This window comes from Melanerpes formicivorus, unplaced genomic scaffold (assembly GCF_026170545.1).
Source record: "Melanerpes formicivorus ecotype bairdi unplaced genomic scaffold, bMelFor1.0.p_v2 SCAF_33, whole genome shotgun sequence".
NCBI lineage: Eukaryota > Metazoa > Chordata > Aves > Piciformes > Picidae > Melanerpes > Melanerpes formicivorus.
In genome coordinates this window covers 5,915,989-5,935,780 of record NW_027142385.1, presented here as the reverse complement: position 1 = coordinate 5,935,780, position 19,792 = coordinate 5,915,989, and the positions used below count along the sequence as shown (strand labels likewise).

Genomic DNA, 19,792 nt, shown 5'->3' with positions numbered 1-19,792 from the left:
GAAGCTGTAGAGCCCATGTTTGCACTTGCTTGAAGCAAGTGCACCTTAGGGAATTGAACCTGCCTTGTGCCATCCTTAGCACAAATAGTTTTTTACTAACTTGTTACAGAAATCACTTCTGGGATTGTTTTACCTTCCCCTCCCCAGAACAAGACCTGACAAATTAACAGTAAAAAAAAAAAACAAACACACTTGCAAAAGTCACTCATTAGTAAACAGCATGGTTTTTTATTCAGGATGAGAGCAAGAGCATGTTCTGGTGTCAACAAGAATTCCCCGAAGTGACCATCTACAGCAGCAGCAGGGGGAGTTACAGATTCACTTTCCCCAAGGATTAAACCTCAAGCTGTGCAGTTACTGCTTCCCACTGCAAGCCTGAGCACAGCACTACCAATTACTGCAGCTTTGTTAACCGTGTCTTTCCCCTCTCTCCAGCAGAAAGTGAAGCTCAGTTTACACTGACTGACCAGCTGCCAAACACACAGACAGCTGTATTGCTCTGATGATGCAGAGGAAGGAAAAAGTTCACAGCAAGCAGGCAGAAGAGAAACAGCTGCAGTTAGCTCAAACTCCACCCTCACCTGGGTATCTTTCCTAAGAGTGACAAAGGCACAGAGTATCAAGGCACAGGTAAACAATCCTTGTCCTTGCTAAAATACCTGTAAGTACAGAACTGAGGGTAGCAGAACAGTGATAGAACACAGGTAGAAATGTTATGCTGGTCAGTGTGAGGAGGGCACTTCTATCATTGGTCACAGCTTTTTGTTTTCAAGACCAGATGCAAAACTCAGTGATGGTGGAAGCCTAAAGAGCCTTCCCCCTGCCAGACTCTCAATTCTTCTCTTTTTAATCTGTAATTACATCTCATGAACAGATCAAAAATACAAATGCAGTGTAACAGACTCACAGCTCAAGGGTACATGAGCACAAGATTACATGCCTTTGGTACTGAATATAAGCCCTTAGTATCACAACAGCTACTACAAGTCTGCACAGAAGCATCAGCAGGTAAATCACTAACTTGTTACAATGGAACTATAAACAGTACAGCACCTTCTGTTAAACATTACCACCACCTGCTAATTACAGAGATCTTACTTCCTAGAGAAGGAGTTTTTTAGACCTGCATAGAAGGCAGAAGTCAGTGCTTTGGCTTTTAAAAACAATTTTTAAGAGAGACAGATAAAGGCAGACCCAGCAGCTTCCCAGTGCCTTGAAGCATAAATCCATACAGCACAGCACCAGCCTAGCCCCTCAGCGACTGCAAGTTACTGTATCCAGAACCGCAGCATTCTGTGGGAGAATAGAAAATTCCACTAACAACATGAGTGGGGGACTGTTATTAGATAAGAGTTTGATCCTGATTTTCCTCCTCTAAGCTAGAGATCCAATCCCCCTGACAGCAGTCTGATGACTTCACTACCAGAAAATACAGTTTGGGCTGTTTCCCCTCCCCTGCAGGACTACAGACCCATTTACTAAAAGGAATACTTGTCTTTGCAAATATTGGATCATCTCCTCTCCACCACAAATGCTTTTATATACTATTTGAAAATGGGAGGCTATTAATTAAAGCTGTCCCCTCCAGGACAGCATGGATACATCCTTAATTAAGACCATCTGCTTATCCTTGTTTCGAGAGGTTCTCAGTTTCAAAGGTTTTGATTGTCCATACTCACAAACATTACAGAAGTTCTATAACACACTTATATAACTGGTAACACCACTAGAAGCTCTAACACACAGGGGACTCAGTGTTGGAGAAGTTCACTGTAGCCAAAAAGACCCCACCCCAACCTCTCTGCCCCAACCCGGCCTAGCGACTGGTGCCTACGAGGCCCTGCAGCATATTGATGGGCAAGGGGAAGACGATGGTGGAGTTCTTCTCTGCAGCAATGGTGGTCAAGGTCTGCAAGTAACGAAGCTGAAGAGCAGCAGGGGACTCTGTAATAACCATGGATGCCTCTTTCAGGGCCCTGGAAGCATTCATTTCACCCTCAGCTGCAATTACCTGGGGAAGCAAAATGAAGAAAATTGAATTCATTCTGACATAGTAATAAACTAGGAAGCTGTGGGATGACTTCAGCCTTAAGTAATAAACCAGACACTGCTTATCCCTTTGATAAGTGGCTTCTCCATACTGCATTCTTCACCAGTTCTGCCTTTTCTCCTGCTCAGACAGAAGCTGCTTCTGTCTACTCTCAAGGCCCTGTGTGTCTGTTCTCCAAGATGCCAGATCACAAAAGCTGGCACCATGTCTAGGAAATGCAGTGGGAGCATTTCTGTTTTCAAAACCTCCTTCTGTGCTTCTTTCAGCACTGCCTCCCAAAACCAGAAGGCACTCCCCATTTCTATCTAAAAGTACTTTTTATTTAAAAGCTGTAGTGTTTTGTCCCTACACAGACTTCCCAGGTGAATGGTATGTTTCTTACTGGTCCAGGGTGATAAAACCAAGTATCACAGCTGGTATCTTTCACAGCTGGTTTGTTTCACATATGAAGTAAACAAGCAAAACAAAGGATTTGCCTAAAATCAAGGCCAGTCAGGAAAAATCTGGAAGCCTGGCTTCTAATTCACTGCATGCTCCAGCTAATACCATGAGGAAACAGAGCAAGCACCAAGGCACAAACCTGCAAAACTTCTGCTCTATTTGCCATAACACAATCTGAGAATCTTTGTCTTCTACTTCACCACCTAATTCATGAAGAAAAAATGTGAATAAATCAATCCAAACCCTGCATGCTGCTGTTCTTACCTTAGCTCTTGCCTCACGGGCAGCTTCTGCCTCTGCAGCCATTGCTCTCTGCAGCTGGACAGGTAATTTCACATCCTTGATCTCCACACGTTCCACCTTAATGCCCCAATGATCTGTTGCCTCATCAAGTGTGGCCTATATAAAACAGGACAATTAAGTTAACCTGGCTGCAAACAAATGTCCACACTTAAAGAATGACCAATAAACCAAATCAGTTATCTTAGTGAGTATTTGATATACAACAGTTAGGGGTTTATAATTTCAACTCTCCCAGGGCTTGATTAATATATTGAAGGAATTCTGTGTCATGATTTCCTTCAACAGTAGAGTACTGACATAATGATCCAGGGAAGCCCTCCTCTCCCAAATCCCTCATTTCCACTGGTCCATTGTTTTTATTACACAGAATGCCATCCCAAGAGCTCTTGATAGAGTTCTGCCTAAAGCTCCAAATCTCAACTTGGCTTATCGCTGAGAAGGTAAAATGAATCCTGACCTTAATGGATTGTTTGATGGGACTCTTTAGGTAAAGCTGCTCCTACCTGCATGCTGTGTGCAATTTCTTCACGATCAGAGAGAATCTGAGAAAGGTTTTTGGTCCCCAGAACATTCCTCAAAGTGGTTTGTGCAAGCAGCCGGGTGGCTGAGTCAGCATTTGTGATGTTTGCTACAGCAAGGGTGGCGTTCTGAACGCGGTAATAAACCACCCCGTCTACATTAATTGTCACAGAGTCCTTAGTCAAGATCTGCAAAGCAATGGGGGAAAGCACAGAATCATTCAACATGTTATTTATTGCATATAATGGTAATTATGTTTGTTTTACTCTGTAATAAACTCCTGGCTTTTCCAGGTGTGGCACTTGAGAAAACAAGCAAACCAGGCAACCTGTTCACGAAGCAGGCGAGGGAAGAGGCAGTGCATTTCAGCCAAGAAACACTTCCAGTGAGACCCTCCCATACTGCAGGTGTGACTGGAGCCAAATGCAGTTTCTTCCAGATCACAGAAATGGCCAATGCTAGAGGCACAGCAGTGCTGTGGAAGGGATTTTATAGAGCTGCAGAAGCTTTGTAAAGAAGGATGTCAGTGTAGAGTAAAGCTTGGAGAAACAGACCTTCTCTTTTCTGGAGAAGACTGGAAGCTTTCACTGAGCAATGTCTAGCTACTTAGAACATTGTTGCCTGTCCCAACAGCCTGATGTATTGCAGCTGCATGAGTGTCAGCCTTACTTCACCATTTAATTAGCAATATATCTGTTACAATGTAGCAGTTCATTGTGCTTCTTGGAGGTACTTGATTGAAATGCCACCTAGTGCTACTAAATGAGTATGTGGTGATTTCTAGACAGCTTGCAGAGGAAATCCAATTTGTGAACATCCTCAGAGCAAGAGTCAAGTGATTTACTGAATTTAACACTTGCTTGTTAAGCAACTTGCAAAGATAAAGACATATTCTTGAAGATTTAGAAGAGGGTACACCACACAAAAATATTAATATTATATTTTAAAGTTAAGAAGAGATTGAAATATGCCCCAGGGCCACAAGAAGAGGTGCCCCAATTCCATGTTAGACAGTCACTGTTGCATTATCTGACAGGAAGGGAGTCAGTTACTTCATTTCAAGGCTTATCTGCTCTGTCCTTCCCCAAAGTACCCATTTCAGCAGGCCTTTCACAATAGCAGAAGGCCCACGAAGAACGCGCAGAAATCATGCTGTACAACTGAATATTTCTGCTTTGATCTGCTGAGGACAAACCAACCTCAATCCACAGCTATAATTTAATCAAGCCAAAAGAAAAGCTCTAGAACTGATGGCTTCACTCACTAATGGCCCATCAGCAGCTGCAAGAACATTTTGCCTGCCAGTGATTAGGTTTCTACCAATTACCCTTTAGTGTGTGCCATGGCAGTTGCCATTTGTCTAAATCTACAACTAATGATGAGCAATAAAGCTCCTAACAGATATGACAGGAAACAGATGCACCAGGCAGGCTGCATCCAGCATCTTTTGTCTTGCACAACACAGCAGATACTGTTATCACCACTGACATACAATTGTTCACTGAGTTATTTTTACAGGGGAAGCTGGGTTTTATTCTTTTGTTATCCACTGAGTTGCCATCACAGAGTTCAGCTTAATGCTGTGGAGAGATTCAGCTAAAAAATTAAGACACCCCAGGAAAAAAACCACACCAGAAATAGAAGTCTGTCCTTGCTGTTGTTCTTTAGGACCTACACACTGAAAGCCATCAGGTGGCATTAGAGGTGGAACTCCTTCATCATCTTCCTGTGCACTGCAGGGTACAGGAGCAACATGGACACAGAATCCACACAGGGGAGTGGACCATGACCCTGAGTTCCTATTAATAGCATCTGATGTATGTAAGAATCTAATCCTATTATTTTATATATAAAGATAAATTGGTTAGGAAAGATCACTGCTGCTTCTGGAAATCTTCCAGATGTCCCAGAAACAATTAGAGAAGAAGAATTGCATGAAGCCCAGCAGCCTCTATTCCACCCCCCTCCTATTCTAGCTCTTAGGCAGTATTAAGTTATTTTATTTGGGCCTTAGAGAACAGCATCATTTGTTTTCTTTCAGAAATCTTCTCTTGTTGAATGCTGTTACCAGAGGCTGGCTGTGTTCTTCACAATACATTGCACCTGCACAAGAAATCTACATTTAAACTCCATGCTACCCAATACTGAGATAGGGGAAGGAAAGCAAAGGACAAAAAAATTCTGCCAACACTTCAGCAGGTAAAGGCAAACACAAACTCACTTCTTGGGGAGGAATATCAAAGGAGATTGTCCTCATATCAACTTTGATGAAGCTGTCTGTGCAGGGCAGGACAAAAAACAAACCTGTAAAAAAAGAAGGAAAATTAAACCAAGAAAACAAACAACAACAAAAAAAATCCACAAAAGAAAACCATATTGAGGATGTGAAAATGGGTCACAACCACAGGCTGAACTTGCTGCTGAAATGAGTTTAAATCCAACCACTGTAGCTGTGCAGCCCTATTTAGAATAAACCTTTATTTAGAATAAACCAAACCAGGTTGGAAGAGACCTTCAAGATCATCGTGTCCAACCCATCAACCAATCCAACTCACCCAAACAGCTAACCCATGGCACCAAGCACCCCAGCAAGTCTCCTCCTGAACACCTCCAATGACGGCGACTCCACCACCTCCCTGGGCAGCCCATTCCAATGGGCAATCACTCTTTCTGTATAGAACTTCTTCCTAACATCCAACCTGAACCTCCCCTGGCGCAGCCTGAGACTGTGTCCTCTTGTTCTGGTACTGGCTGCCTGGGAGAAGAGACCATCATCCGCCTGGCTACAGCCCCCCTTCAGGTAGTTGTAGAGAGTGATAAGGTCACCCCTGAGTCTCTTCTTCTCTAGGCTGAGCAACGCCAGCTCCCTCAGTCTTTCCTCATAGGGCTTGTGTTCCAAACCCCTCACCAACTTTGTTGCTCTTCTCTGGACTCGTTCCAGCAAGTCAACCTCCTTCCTAAACTGAGGGGCCCAGAACTGGACACAGTACTCGAGGTGTGGCCTAACCAGTGCAGTGTACAGGGGCAGAATGACCTCCCTGCTCCTGCTGGCCACACTGTTCCTGATGCAGGCCAGGATGCCATTGGCCCTCTTGGCTGCCTGGGCACACTGCAGGCTCATGTTCAGCCTGCCATCAACCAGTACCCCCAGGTCTCTCTCTGCCTGGCTGCTCTCCAGCTACTCTGACCCCAGCCTGTAGCACTGCATGGGGTTGTTGTGGCCAATGTGCAGAACCCGGCACTTGTAACAAGCTCAGCAGCATGTTTGTGACTTGCATGGCAAGAAGAGTTTTGAAAGTGTACACTGAAAACTTTAATTTATCCAGGTCTAACTTGTTTAGAGATCTTTAATATCTGGGGGAGAAAAAACAAAAAAAACCCCAAACAACAAAAACCCCAAACCCCACAATAACCCAAGCCAGAACTGTTAACAGCTACTTCTGCAGATTTGTACCCTACAGTTACTCCTGGCCAGCAGAAATGATCAACCTCCTTTTGTTCCGGTGGATTGCTGTAATCCATGTTGCTTTAGAGTTCATGAAAGTATTGCAAAACCTGGATGAAAACGAAGGAAGAAGCCATTTCCCCTTCCTGTCACTCTGAGCAGCAGGAGTAACAGCTGAAAATAGCATTCATTTGGATCTCATCAAAATTTCTAACATGCACAGGAAACTTTTCAAAACCAGCAAATACTTTAATTGCTTCTATTTCTCCCGAAGGACATCAAGGCTTCCAGACCATCTGGGTGTTAACTGTCATGCTGCACCTCTATAAAATGGCACATTTGATGCCATTACTCCTCCCTCAACATTCTGTGCTGCTGACTCTATCTGAAGCCCAGGTATTAACTAAGGGGATGTGGGTAAAGCTCAAAGATAATTTCTTTATTGCTTTCTCCATTTAAAGATACCACAGAGTTGCCTAGATTGGAAATGACCTTTAAGATCACCGAGTCCAATCATTAACCTAACCCTGACAAGTCCTTGACCTGCACCACCTGTTAGATTGGACAGGAATAATTTTTGTACTGAAAGGTTTCTCAGGCATTGCAATAGGTGGTGAAGTCCCCATCCCTGGAGGTATTTGAGAGTCCTGCAGACATAACACTTTGGGGTAGGGTTTAGTCAAGGACTTGTCATTGTTAGGCTAATGATTGGACTCTAGGATCTTAAAGGTCTTTTCCAATCTAGGCAATTCTGTGGTATCTTTAAATGGAGAAGGCAAAAAAGAAACGATCTGTGAGCTTTACTCACATCCCCTTAGTTAATACCTGGCACAACTTGAGGCCGTTTCTTCTTGTCCCATCACTTATTACTTGGTTGAAGAGAGCAACCTCCACTTCTCTACAACCTCTTTTCAGACAGGTGGAGAGAGCCACTTTCTTACTGGAAGTGAGAAGATTCTTGAGCAATCCATTTTCCAGTCTGATGCAATGTCTCTAGACAGCCATTATTCTGCTGATGGCTTCATCATAACAACTATTAAGAAGCTCTCCAGGACATACCTGGTCCCTTTGCTCCTCCTTTTAAGATGCGCCCCAGTCTGAAGATGATGGCTCGCTCGTATTCCTTTATAATCTGCAACAAACAACTGGATGTCAGGCATCTGATGGATTCCAAACTAAGCATACACAAGTCTAGGACAGTCTGAAGTCTCAAACATTAGCATACATTACATTTTATTGCCATACTGGCTGCTTTTGAGAATTTTAGCTTAAACTTTATGGTCAAAAAGTAAACAGCGAAAGGAACAATCAGGACAACACTGCACCAGAAATACTCTCCAGCCTGTGGCACCACCTATCCACAGCAGAGGCAACTGCACAACGTCTGGGCAGGAACAAGGCTAGAAGCAGCAGCCATTGGGAATTATCCCAGCAACAACAAAATAAAGTGTAGTAGAGGAGACCCAGCAGGGATTTTTCCAGCTCTAATTCTGATGGGGTCTGTTAGCCAAAACAAAGCAGGAATTATTTCCTCTGGTCTGGAGACTGAAAACATCAAGCCCAAGCTGATCACAGATGACACAGTCTCTAGAAATCTGTCACATACAGCCACCCAGATGTATGCACTTAAGATATTTATATACACAGAATTAATATTTACACATATACATCTATAGGGAGAGATCTCCTTAAAAAGAACATAAAAATTGAAGCCTAAAATATCACCAGCACTCTTGCAATTATTGTGATCTTCTAAACTAGCTAATACATACTAATACATACTAATAACATACTAATACTAATAACATACTAATACTAATAACATACTAATACTAATACTAATAACATCTGAGGGGATGTAGTAAAGATCACAGTATCACAGTATCACTTAGGTTGGAAAGGACCTCGAGGATCATCGAGTCCAACCTATCAACACAGACCTCATGACTAGACCATGGCACCAAGTGCCACGTCCAATCTCCTCTTGAACACCTCCAGGGTCGATGACTCAACCACCTCCCCGGGCAACCCGTTCCAATGATGAACGACTCACTCGGTGGAGAACTTCCTCCTCACCTCGAGTCTAAACCTCCCCTGGCGCAGCTTGAGACTGTGTCCCCTTGTTCTGGTGCTGGTTGCCTGGGAGAAGAGGCCAACCCCCTCCTGGCTACAACCACCTTTCAGGTAGTTGTAGAGGGCAATGAGGTCACCCCTGAGCCTCCTCTTCTCCAGGCTAAACAATCCCAGCTCCCTCAGCCTCTCCTCACAGGGCTGTGCTCAAGGCCTCTCCCCAGCCTTGTTGCCCTTCTCTGGACACGTTCAAGTGTTTCGATGTCCTTCGTAAACTGAGGAGCCCAGAACTGGACACAGGACTCAAGGTGCAGCCTAACCAAAGCAGAGTACAGGGGCACAATGACCTCCCTGCTCCTGCTGGCCACACTATTCCTAATGCAGGCCAGGAAAGATGACAATATAAATATCATTTTGACCAAATCCTGAATGTGTGTGTGTCCCCCCCCAACTTTGTTTTTTTTTGGTTTGAAGGTTAAAGCATTGAAGTGTTTGGATCTGCTATATACTGTCTGCTAGAGTTCAAGAAAGAACAGAGTTAGATTAGAATAAATAGAGAACAACCACCACCAGGAAGCATCTGCAGTGCTTAAAGTTTTAAGGCAAATTAGCAGTGAATGATTTTACCTTGATGCACATCCAAATTGATACAGGAAATGTAATAATAGTGAAAAACAGGGAAGTGATCACCAGGATCCATCCACACAAACCAAGGCCAGTATCAACATCATCTGCAAGAAAAGAGCAGAAATCTTCAGGTTTTCAAAGCCACAAGTGCCTGTTAAAGCAAGTGCCTACTGCATAGGTTGATTATTCCTTGCAATAAGCTATTGTTAACACCACTTATCTGGCCAAGCTCATTAGATTTAGAAGATAAGTCAAATGAAATGCCAAATTCTAGTCTAGTCACTGGTCTCCAGAAGATGCCCCAGCTGAGGGCAGGATGCAGTTCAAGTACCATTTGTGCAAAGTGAAGTATGGTAACATTCAAGTGTAGACTCCAGGCACCTCTCTCTTCCCCAGTTTTCTCTAGTAGAATGATGAACTGGCAGCAGCAGAAATCCTTTCTTTTATTGTCTGAGGAAGTCAGAGCAACATGTGCTTAGGGAGTGAAATGCAAATACCCCACAACTTATCAACTCTAGTGCCAGGACATTTCGAATTTGGGTTATTTCCCAGCTGCCCTAGGTGCAGATCTAAGAAAAGCACAATTCTCAGAATTGTTGCAGCTAGGAAGTAGGTTAAGATGCAGTACAAGATTTAGCTGGACATGAAATAAAGTCTCTATAAAGCACTTCTTGGCCAACGACTTAGAAAACAAACCTGATAGTTCTCTGTCATGGAACAACATCAAGTGAAGGTATTTCCAGAATCAGCAAGTAACAAGAGGTAGTGGTTTCAAAGACTACACAACTAAAAACAGCCATGCACCATGATGAGCTGTGGACATGCTTGGAAGCATTCAGCAAGCTACAGGAAGTTTCTGATCCTGCCAGCTAAGCCTCCTTAACAGGCTGCCAAGAGCCCACTGCCAAGCAGGGATATCCCAGGGTGAAACCTAGCACTCTCAACCACCATGTTCCTGCTGTGGAGATACTGATTCAGCTTTCTCATTCCATCCTGTAAAAAGCCCAAAGCACCCAGTGCAAGAAGTACTCACAAAGCTTAGAAAAACGGTTCTCACAGGTGAAAGGATGTTGCTTTGGGGCCACACTTCCCTATTTTGCTAACTGTAAAAACCCTTACAGTGATGCAAATACACAAACCTTGTCCTAACTTGGTCAATGCTCCAGAAACTTGAAGGACTTGAGTCCTCTGATCTAACAGACTGCACTCAGCAGCTTGTTTTGAAAGAAATAACCTAGAAGTTTTAGTTTAGTTCTACCTGGAATTACACAACAAATTGTCTGTATTCACCAAACACTACTACAATACCATTTCTACAACTGGTCAATTACAAGAATTGAGTCTCCAAGTCTCTACCACGAAGTTATTTTAAGCAGAACCCATTTTATTATAAAGCAAAATCTTGATTTTGAAAGTGATCCATTGATTTTAACAACTCCAGATACATCAGTAAGGCTTTTATTGTGCCCACAAGTGAAATCAGCATTAGGAGGGCATGCAATGGGTAGGGGGAAGTGAGAGATATCAGTCATTAGGTATCACTAGCCTTGGACCTGAGGAAGAGTGAGTACAGTATATGGTTTGCATTTTAGACCCACAATATTTGACTAAAGTCACAGAAGTCAGCAAAATCACTGGGAGCTAATATTGACATTTCCAGTCTCATTGCACTGGCTGTGGATCTCAGCACTACACCTTTAAGGTGAGGTAGAATATGGAGGTGGTAGAGACTAAGCCATATTTGTCTCACACAGCATCTTGAGCTTTATGAAGTTACTCAAAGCTTCTGAAGCCATTGCCCAACTTATCAGTAATTTGTATCCCTGTCACATGCCAGTGCAATAACCCTCAAGGACAACTCATTTAATGCATCACTTTAAAGTTCATCAATGGAAAGTTTTCTAAAGGCATCCCCACTCCCTGGTTTATTACTAGAAAGCAGAAATAGCAGATTAAAGGAGTAATAGCCAGGCTGCCTGTGAAAGTCAAGGAAATGCATCACCTGCATGTGTCACTATGAAGCAACATCTGTAAACTCATTAGTGACAGGAACATTACCTTTCATTTCCCAACGTGGTATTAGTCAGCCTAAAACCACAAGAAGTAGTCACAATCTACACCGACAGTTACTTAATAACTTAAAGGAGCTGAGGGTCCTGCTTCAGCCCTGCTCAACGGTTTAGCATTAAGTCTTTGCTCCCACCCAGCTATTTGCTCTGACCAGAACTGCAGCATGAAGGAAAAAATGATACATTTTGACATGGATAATCCATGTTTAATTTCCCTGTTCAATGTGAAGGCAGAAGTCACAACTCAAATAGTGTAAAATTCCAAGATTCAGTAAGATCACACTTCATTTAGCAACACCAGTTGTCCCATCATGTGGTGTATTTCACAATGGAAAAAGCCAGAGAGATGCTGTCTTGTGAAGAGCTGTATGAAATCCAACAAACATCCTTGGCATTTATGGAAAGAACTTTCTCATTGCAAGTTTTGAACATCTCATTTATGGGACTTGGATAACTTCATTAACAGGCCAGTCTTGCCAGGTTTCTCAGCCAGGCTCACTGATGCTGGATTCTAGACAGCAGCCAGTTCCACAGCACTGCAATGAAACTGACAGAGGGGGCACAGGTGGAACAAGCAGCCTCGGATGCAGCTCTTGCAGATAAGGTACAACCCTGCCTACCCAACGGGCTGAGAAAAAGATTTTACACTACATGAAGTGCTGGCTACAGCAGACCACCTCCCAGCCCTCCTCACCCATCACACATGTGCACCTTTTAACACAGATAAAACTTATCTTTGGGCAGGCAGTGTCAACAAACAGCTCCAAAAGATAGAATTATCACTAGCTCCCCACAAAACAACTACAGGGCTTCCTAAAACAGCCAGTGTATTTTGTGATCCAGAGGCAAAGGGAGAAGTTTGGGTTTTCTTAGCTGCACCCGCAGCATTTAAGATTAGCTAAGACGAATACAGTAAGAAATAAGGGAAAAGAATTTTGTAGTGAAGAGTTCTGCCTAGGAACTCTAAATAACCAGAGTTTGCTTCTCCCTAAGCCAGAGTCCCCATGTGACATTTCTGACTGTTGTATGATCAAACTCCAAGAGGAGAAAAGCAATTTACTGCTCCCAAACCAAAATCTTGCTCATCCCACAGATGCCTGATCATTAACTGCTGGGGATCTATATTTCAATATTAATATACTTTAATGTATGCAGCTGCTGGAAAAGCAATGTAATGGCTTCAAAAAAAGGGATGCCACCAACAGCTCTGAGGACGTGGAAAACACACAGAAAATGCTACATTTTCTCCACTGTTGAAGGCTGACCACGATTTTACAGGTGCTGTGACCTGCAGAGACAATGCCAAGTAGATACAGTCATGAAAGCAAGACTATTTAGTAGCAGTTGCAATAAAATAATCAAACTGCAGGGTAATTAGTAATCATAGAATCAATAAGGTTGGAAGAGACCTCAAAGATCATCAAGTCCAACCTGTCACCCAAGACTTCATGACTACTAAACCATCACAGGACTAATTTACACTAAGAAATAATATTCTTTAATGACTAAGACATGACCTCCACTTCAGCTACTCTGTTGGCCATGAAATAGATGCCTCACATGCCAGAGCAAGCCCAACACCACCATCTCTACCCATTCCACTGGGATTTTCTTATAAGGTAAAGAACACTTTAGCCCACACCTTGAATTCTAAGACTGTTTGTTGGTGTGCAAATCAAGGCAACCTATCAAAAATGCAAACATTCTTGAGCAATTGTGCAACTTGAAAGTTCCTTCACTGCAGCAGAGCTGCTTCTTTAGCACTCCTGCCTGACTTCTTGTGTGAGCTTTGGTATTTAAAGCTATACGTATCAATTTACAAACAAAGACATTTCTTGGTTTATTTCCTTCCCTTGTAGAAAGGCATCTATTATTTCATTACAAGATGGACCTCCACCCATCCTGTTTCTTCAGCAGCTCACACATCTTCTATGGCACTGAGTGCCATATACAGTAACTCCAGATACTCCACTTTGTTCCCTCTCCACTGATTTCCTAAAGAACCAAACTCTTTAGACTCTCTCATATCTCTCCATCTCTCTTCTTGAGACACTCTTGTTCTTTTATTAGCACACTATTAAAACCTCACACCTGGAATTTAATCAGAGGAGTCTCATTTGGGGACAGTCTCCAACAGATTGCATATTTCTTTAAGAAATAAACATGGAAAAAGAACATTAAAAAATACTCTAATTAAATCAGCCTTCCATCCCTCTAAGGCTGACTGGAGCTGTTACTTTAGCAAGAAATTATCATTTAAATCATCAAACACTATTAACAATTCATAAACACTTAGTGCTGGAGGGGAAGCTCTCATTACTGCATGGGGTGCGGCATGCACTCCACTTGTGATTTATTTTCTTCTGCAAAGCCTACACAGCCTGAACAAGGACATCACTGTCAAAGTGCAAAACTGCGCCAGACTCCTTGGTACCATGAGAGAAGGGGACATGCTCCCTTAGCTGTGCCAACAACCTGCCAGATTTGAACCAAAATGCATGTAGGTGATCAACTGGACTGAGCACAAGGCAACCAATATCAGAGATCTCCACTTTCACACTACTTGGTCAAATTAGGGATAGTCTGAAAATGACTGAAGAGTGTTGCTCTACCACAGTCATTCATCTGCTTGCTAATTAGCAAACAATCAAGGAAGTCTTTTCAGATGCCTCTGAAAGCATTTCACACAGGAAACAGCCAAATTTCATAGTTTCATAGTTTCATTCAGGGTTGGACGGGACCACAAGGATCATCTAGTTCCAACCCCCCTGCCATGGGCAGGGACACCCCACACTACATCAGGCTGGCCAGAGCCTCATCCAGCCTGCTCTTAAACACCCCCAGGGACGGGGCCTCGACCACCTCCCTGGACAACCCATTCCAGGGTTTCACCACTCTCATGGTGAAGAACTTCCTCCTCACATCTAGCCTGAATCTCCCCACCTCCAGCTTCATTCCATTCCCCCTAGTCCCCCTAGTTAGATCTAATAACCAAAATCATGACTAATACCATTCATTCTGTAGATACTCTATTGTGGAAAAAAATTAGCCAGCTTTAGCCTCCAAATCACCACATCACAAAGTGAGTACAGAAGAAACAATCTCAGGGGCACGTAGAGTGGAAGGCTCACTAAGTCCCAGAGAAGGGAGTGAGCACTGTTAAGTATTAATATCTAACACAGAATGAAATGGAGATCCCCTCCTAGGATACAAGAATTAGCATGTGCCATGAGGCCCAAATAGATCTACAGTTATTTATACTCCCACTCCAATTACCCAGCCAAAGCTTTCGTACATAGTGATTGTATAAATACATTTCCTTCTCCAGTTGCAAATGATGAGACCCTAAAATAAGTCATGGCTTTTCTGCAGCCTGTCTCCGAGCAACACAGTTCAGAGCAGAGCACTCCAGCTCCCTGTGACAGAAACTGTCAGTTTCAGTGCCTCACCTCCTAAACTTGCTGACCCGGGTTACACTCACATCTCCTAATAAAAACGCCAGAACGATACCAAGGAGTGAAAACTAACTACAGCTTCCTTGTCCCATTTGAAGAAATACAGCTGATATTGATCACTTCCTCCAGTCGCACATATCTAAGCTGAAAAGCACCAGCGGTGCAAACAACCAGTCCCCAACTTCGCTTTGTTCTCCTTTACCGGTGCGATGCCTCCGGGATTACTTCTGTTGACTGCTCGGAACTACAGGTGTAGCTTTCCCCTTAGCGACCCGAGTTACCGCACAGGGAAACAGCACACACATAAAAAACCCAAATTGCGCAAGCGGGGCCAGCTCCCGGCGCCGCTGTCACCTCCCCGAGCGCGGGTTTCCCGAGCTACGAAGCGGGACGGGCGGCTGCGGGGCTGCACCGCGCTCTTCTCGCCGCCCTTAGCCGGGGACGCCGCCGAGAGGCTGTCTGGGGCCGTGCCGGGGGTGAAGGGGCGGGGGGGGGGGGGGGGGCAGCCGCGAGCTGGGGGCTGCGGCAGGCGGCAAGACAGAACCGCATCCCGCTCCTTCCGAGGGACTGACTTCGGCGAAGGATCCGCAAACTTTCCTCGGCGACTAAATGCAAGAGTGATCAAAACCGAAAGAGAAAACCAGAGCGCGACAGGGAAACGCCCCGGGCTCGGAGTCGGCGGGGAGCGACCGCCTGAGGGGCCACATCCCAGATGTCACTTGGGGAGAGCCTCCTCCGCTCCCCCAGTTTCCCGTACCTGGGTTACCTTGGGTCCGCCGGCCCTTCGCCGTTATCCCCGCTTCGTGATCCGCCATGGTCGATGCCGCGGTCCCCTCTCTGCTGCTTCACCACCAGCCCGCGGCCCTCTAGTCCCGCGCGCGCGCCCCGCCCCGCCAGGCCCAGCCCAGCCAGGCCCCGCCCCGCGAGGCCGGGGTGCGGCCGGGGCACGCCCGCGGGCCCCGCGTGCGCCCCCCGCCCTCTGCGAGTCGCAACTGGTTTAGACTGGAAGGGGCTCTAGAGACGTCTGGCTCTAGCCCCCCGCCCCCTGCGAGTCGCAACTGGTTTAGACTGGAAGGGGCTCTAGAGACGTCTGGCTCTAGCCCCCCGCCCAGGGCAGGGACACCTTCCCCTGATCCAGGCTGCGCAAGACCTCATCCAACCTGGCCTTGAACACCTCCAGGGAAGGTGCATCCGCAGCCTCCCTGGGCAATCTGTTCCAGTGCCTCACCACCCTCACTAGAAAGAATGTCTTCCTAATCTCCAGTCTAAGTCTTCCCTCCTCAAGCTTAAAGCCATTCCTTCTTGTCCTGTCACTACAAGGCCTTGCAAAAAGTCCCTTCAGAGAGCAGAGCAGAGAGGCAGAACCAGCTCCCTCATCCTGCTGGTCACTCTTCTTTTGATGCAGCCCAGCACACAGCTGCCCCCTGGGCTGCCAGCGACCACTGCCAGCGCACGGTGAGTTTCTTATCAACTGACACCCCCAAGTCCTTCTCCTCAAGACTGCTCTTGAACCACTCCTCACCCTGCCTGTATTTGTGTTCAATGTTGCCCTGACCCACGTACAGGACCTTTCATTTGGCCTTGTTTCAACATGGCATGGCCCCACCTCTCAAGTCTGTCTGGATGGATCCCTTCCCTCCAGCACGTCAGCCAGACCACACAGCTTGATGTCATCCACAGCCTTGCTGAGGGTGCCTCACTCCCACTGTCCATATCACTGACAAAGATGTTAAACAGCACTGGTCCCAGTACCGACCCCTGAGGGATGACACTTGTCACTGGTCTCCATTGGGACATTGAACCTTTGATCTCAACTCTCAGAGAGCAGCTATCCAGGCAATTTCTTATCTAGCAAGTGGATAAGGAATCCCTGCTGTTCAGAATTTCCTTGTCAGTTTCAGATAAAGTTTCAGCAAAGTTTCACTTTGCTTCCTGACTTGTTGCAGGACACTCATGCCTTTTTCACAGTATCACAGTATCACAGTATCACTTAGGTTGGAAAGGACCTCGAGGATCATCGAGTCCAACCTATCAACACACACCCCATGACTAGACCATGGCACCAAGTGCCACATCCAATCTCCCCTTGAACACCTCCAGGGTCGATGACTCAACCACCTCCCTGGGCAACCCGTTCCAATGACGAATGACTCGCTCAGTGAAGAACTTCCTCCTCACCTCGAGTCTAAACCTCCCCTGGCGCAGCTTGAGACTGTGTCCTCTTGTTCTGGTGCTGCTTGCCTGGGAGAAGAGAGCAACCCCTTCCTGGCTACAACCACCCTTCAGGTAGTTGTAGAGGGCAATGAGGTCACCCCTGAGCCTCCTCTTCTCCAGGCTAAACAATCCCAGCTCCCTCAGCCTCTCCTCATAGGGCTGTGCTCAAGGCCTCTCACCAGCCTTGTTGCCCTTCTCTGGACACGCTCAAGTGTTTCGATGTCCTTCTTAAACTGAGGGGCCCAGAACTGGACACAGTACTCAAGGTGTGGCCTAACCAATGCAGAGTACAGGGGCACAATGACCTCCCTGCTCCTGCTGGCCACACTATTCCTAATGCAGGCCAGGATGCTATTGGCCCTCTTGGCCACCTGGGCACACTGCTGGCTCATATTCAGGCGGCTGTCGATCAGCACCCCCAGGTCCCTCTCTGTCTGGGAGCTCTCATCCACTCCGACCCCAGCCTATAGCTCTGCATGGGATTGCCGTAGCCAAGTCCCCACAGCTGTGATCTCTGCTGCTTTTCTATAAGGTTCGTCCCACAGAAACTCGCGTATCGTTACACGTGCAGTCATTACATACCAGGTGTCCTAAAGATTGCCATATCTGAATAAAGTTCCAGGGCTGAATTCCATGTGAGGCTAGATTAGGAGGACTAGAGATGATTTATGGCTGGTCTTTGATTAGTGCACAAGGGGTTGGTAATTAATGAGCAGGTAAAGAGGCACGTGAAAATATATTTACCACATTAAATGGCTGTGCTGATAGTGTGCAATTGTTGGCTTCTTTGTAAAACATAATACAGCCCATGAATGAAAAATGGTACCAGACTGGTAGAATACACAGGCCTTTACTTTCAGTGTTGGTATTATTCTGTGGTTAGACTCCTCCTCAGAGACTGTCTGAATTGTGCTTTTCATTGTGTACCAAGAGGAGTAAACTTTTTGATGAAGCAGCACGATTGACTGAGGAGAATGTAAGTGTGAGCAGAGTGCTGAAGTGTTGAAATGTAGACCTGTTTCTTGAAGTCTCCAAGTGATATGAGGAACATCAGTTGCTATTAATTAATTTATGAGGACTGAGACCTGATATTAGTAACTCCTCAATATGTTTTGTTCTGTTGTCTGTAGTTTTGTGTGATTTTACCTGTAGTCTTGCATAGTGAATCTGAACATCTTTGTAGGCCACATCTTTATTGATTGAGTAGGTGCAGTGGTCCCACCAGCAGCAGTTTTGCCAGCCTGCTAAAATGTCTTAAGCATGAGCAGAGCAATTGATAATGGGCATAAAGTGATTTGATTGACAGCTTCTCTGAAATTCATCATGTCTCTTTCCATTTCCCTCCCAGGCAAAACATCCATAAGAAAGACAGAAGTGAGGACAGAAGTGTCCACAACTGCTGTGTAAATTTCACAGGAGAGGCTACCCTGAAACAGGTAAGTGGAAGTGAGAACCTTTGAGCTCTCCAAATGAGAACTGCTGAGGAAATGTTCTTTCATAGGCTCTAGCTGTCATCCCAGTACAGCTCTCCAATGCCATGAGGCAGCTTGCAGTGTGATATGTTATTTAACTGTGAGTAGTAAATATCATGATGTAATTAAATTAGAATTAATGGGATTCCAGACCTTAGGGCCTTCTGGAAAGCTTGGAGGAAGGAAGCATGTGCTTGAAATGGGAGCAAGAGGTTCTGTGAAATGAGGAGTGGATAAGCTAGAGGGAACCCTTGTCACCCATAACAAATTTGGCACTAGAAAAATCGAGCATCAAGAAAGGTACTGCACTGGTTTGTCTTTTTCTCAGCAAAGAGGAAGCAGCACCTGTTCATCTAAGTAAAACCAGAACAGGCAGTGAAGACCTTTATCATCCAAAGCTGCAGTATTTCAGCAGTGTGCTTCTGTACAAATGTATGATGGCATTTTACTGGAAAAGGAGGCGGCCTTCTATCTAATTTTAGATGGCACTCATTCCATTTATTTTTCCGGGATTGGGTATTTGCCAGTAGGGCCAGAAAAGCCCCAGGGCAGGGCGGGCAGGGAGCTCCTTCTGCGGATTCCTGCTGCCATCTACTGTTCCCTCTTGGGTGCTTCGCACGGGTCGTTCCCAGGGCGTTAACCAGCACCTCTCCTTTCAACTACGTGAACTGAGTGATGGTATTGTGTTTTTTTAGTACTATTTTATTTTTTCCTTAAATACTGACATTACGAAAGGCGTCAGAACCAGTAAGAGGTCGCTGTTGTAACTCAGAAGTCACGACCCAGCGTGCCTTGCCTCTCTGAGTCTGAGAGAGTTAAATCAGATGCATTCTGCAGTCTGTGAAGGCTTGTGAAATACTAACAGATTGAGTATGAAAGGAGGGGAAAAAAAAATGATCACTTTTATTGACTAATAATATCTGAGTGTCCTCTCATTCTAATTTTAGTTTCATAAAAAGAAAGGGAATGACAATTCTATTTTGGTCTGGCTAGACGGTAACAGTGCACTTGAAAATTGATTTATTAACCTCTAGGCCTTATGAAGAGAAACAACTCATTGGGGTTTGCCTTTACCACTTACATAAGTCAATTTGATTTGAAATATTCAGCTCTGGTCGACAAGACCT

The 19,792-nt window shown here is 45.0% G+C and overlaps 1 protein-coding gene across 2 annotated transcripts; it reads right to left on the bottom strand.

Moving 5' to 3' along the window:
- Window positions 1-208: 208 nt before the first annotated feature.
- STOM (stomatin) lies at window positions 209-15,868 on the bottom strand. Of its 2 annotated transcripts, none has more exons than XM_068155828.1 (7): window positions 15,737-15,868; window positions 9,456-9,559; window positions 7,818-7,890; window positions 5,535-5,617; window positions 3,298-3,501; window positions 2,756-2,890; window positions 209-2,011 (listed from the first exon to the last, which is right to left on the bottom strand). In XM_068155828.1, exons 1-7 carry the CDS (start codon window positions 15,792-15,794, stop codon window positions 1,817-1,819), a joined length of 852 nt encoding a protein of 283 aa, XP_068011929.1. In that variant the 5' UTR covers window positions 15,795-15,868; the 3' UTR covers window positions 209-1,816. The 2 variants fall into 2 exon arrangements, with proteins under 2 accessions (XP_068011929.1, XP_068011930.1); XM_068155829.1 differs by having other exon boundaries at window positions 15,746-15,868.
- Window positions 15,869-19,792: the final 3,924 nt, after the last annotated feature.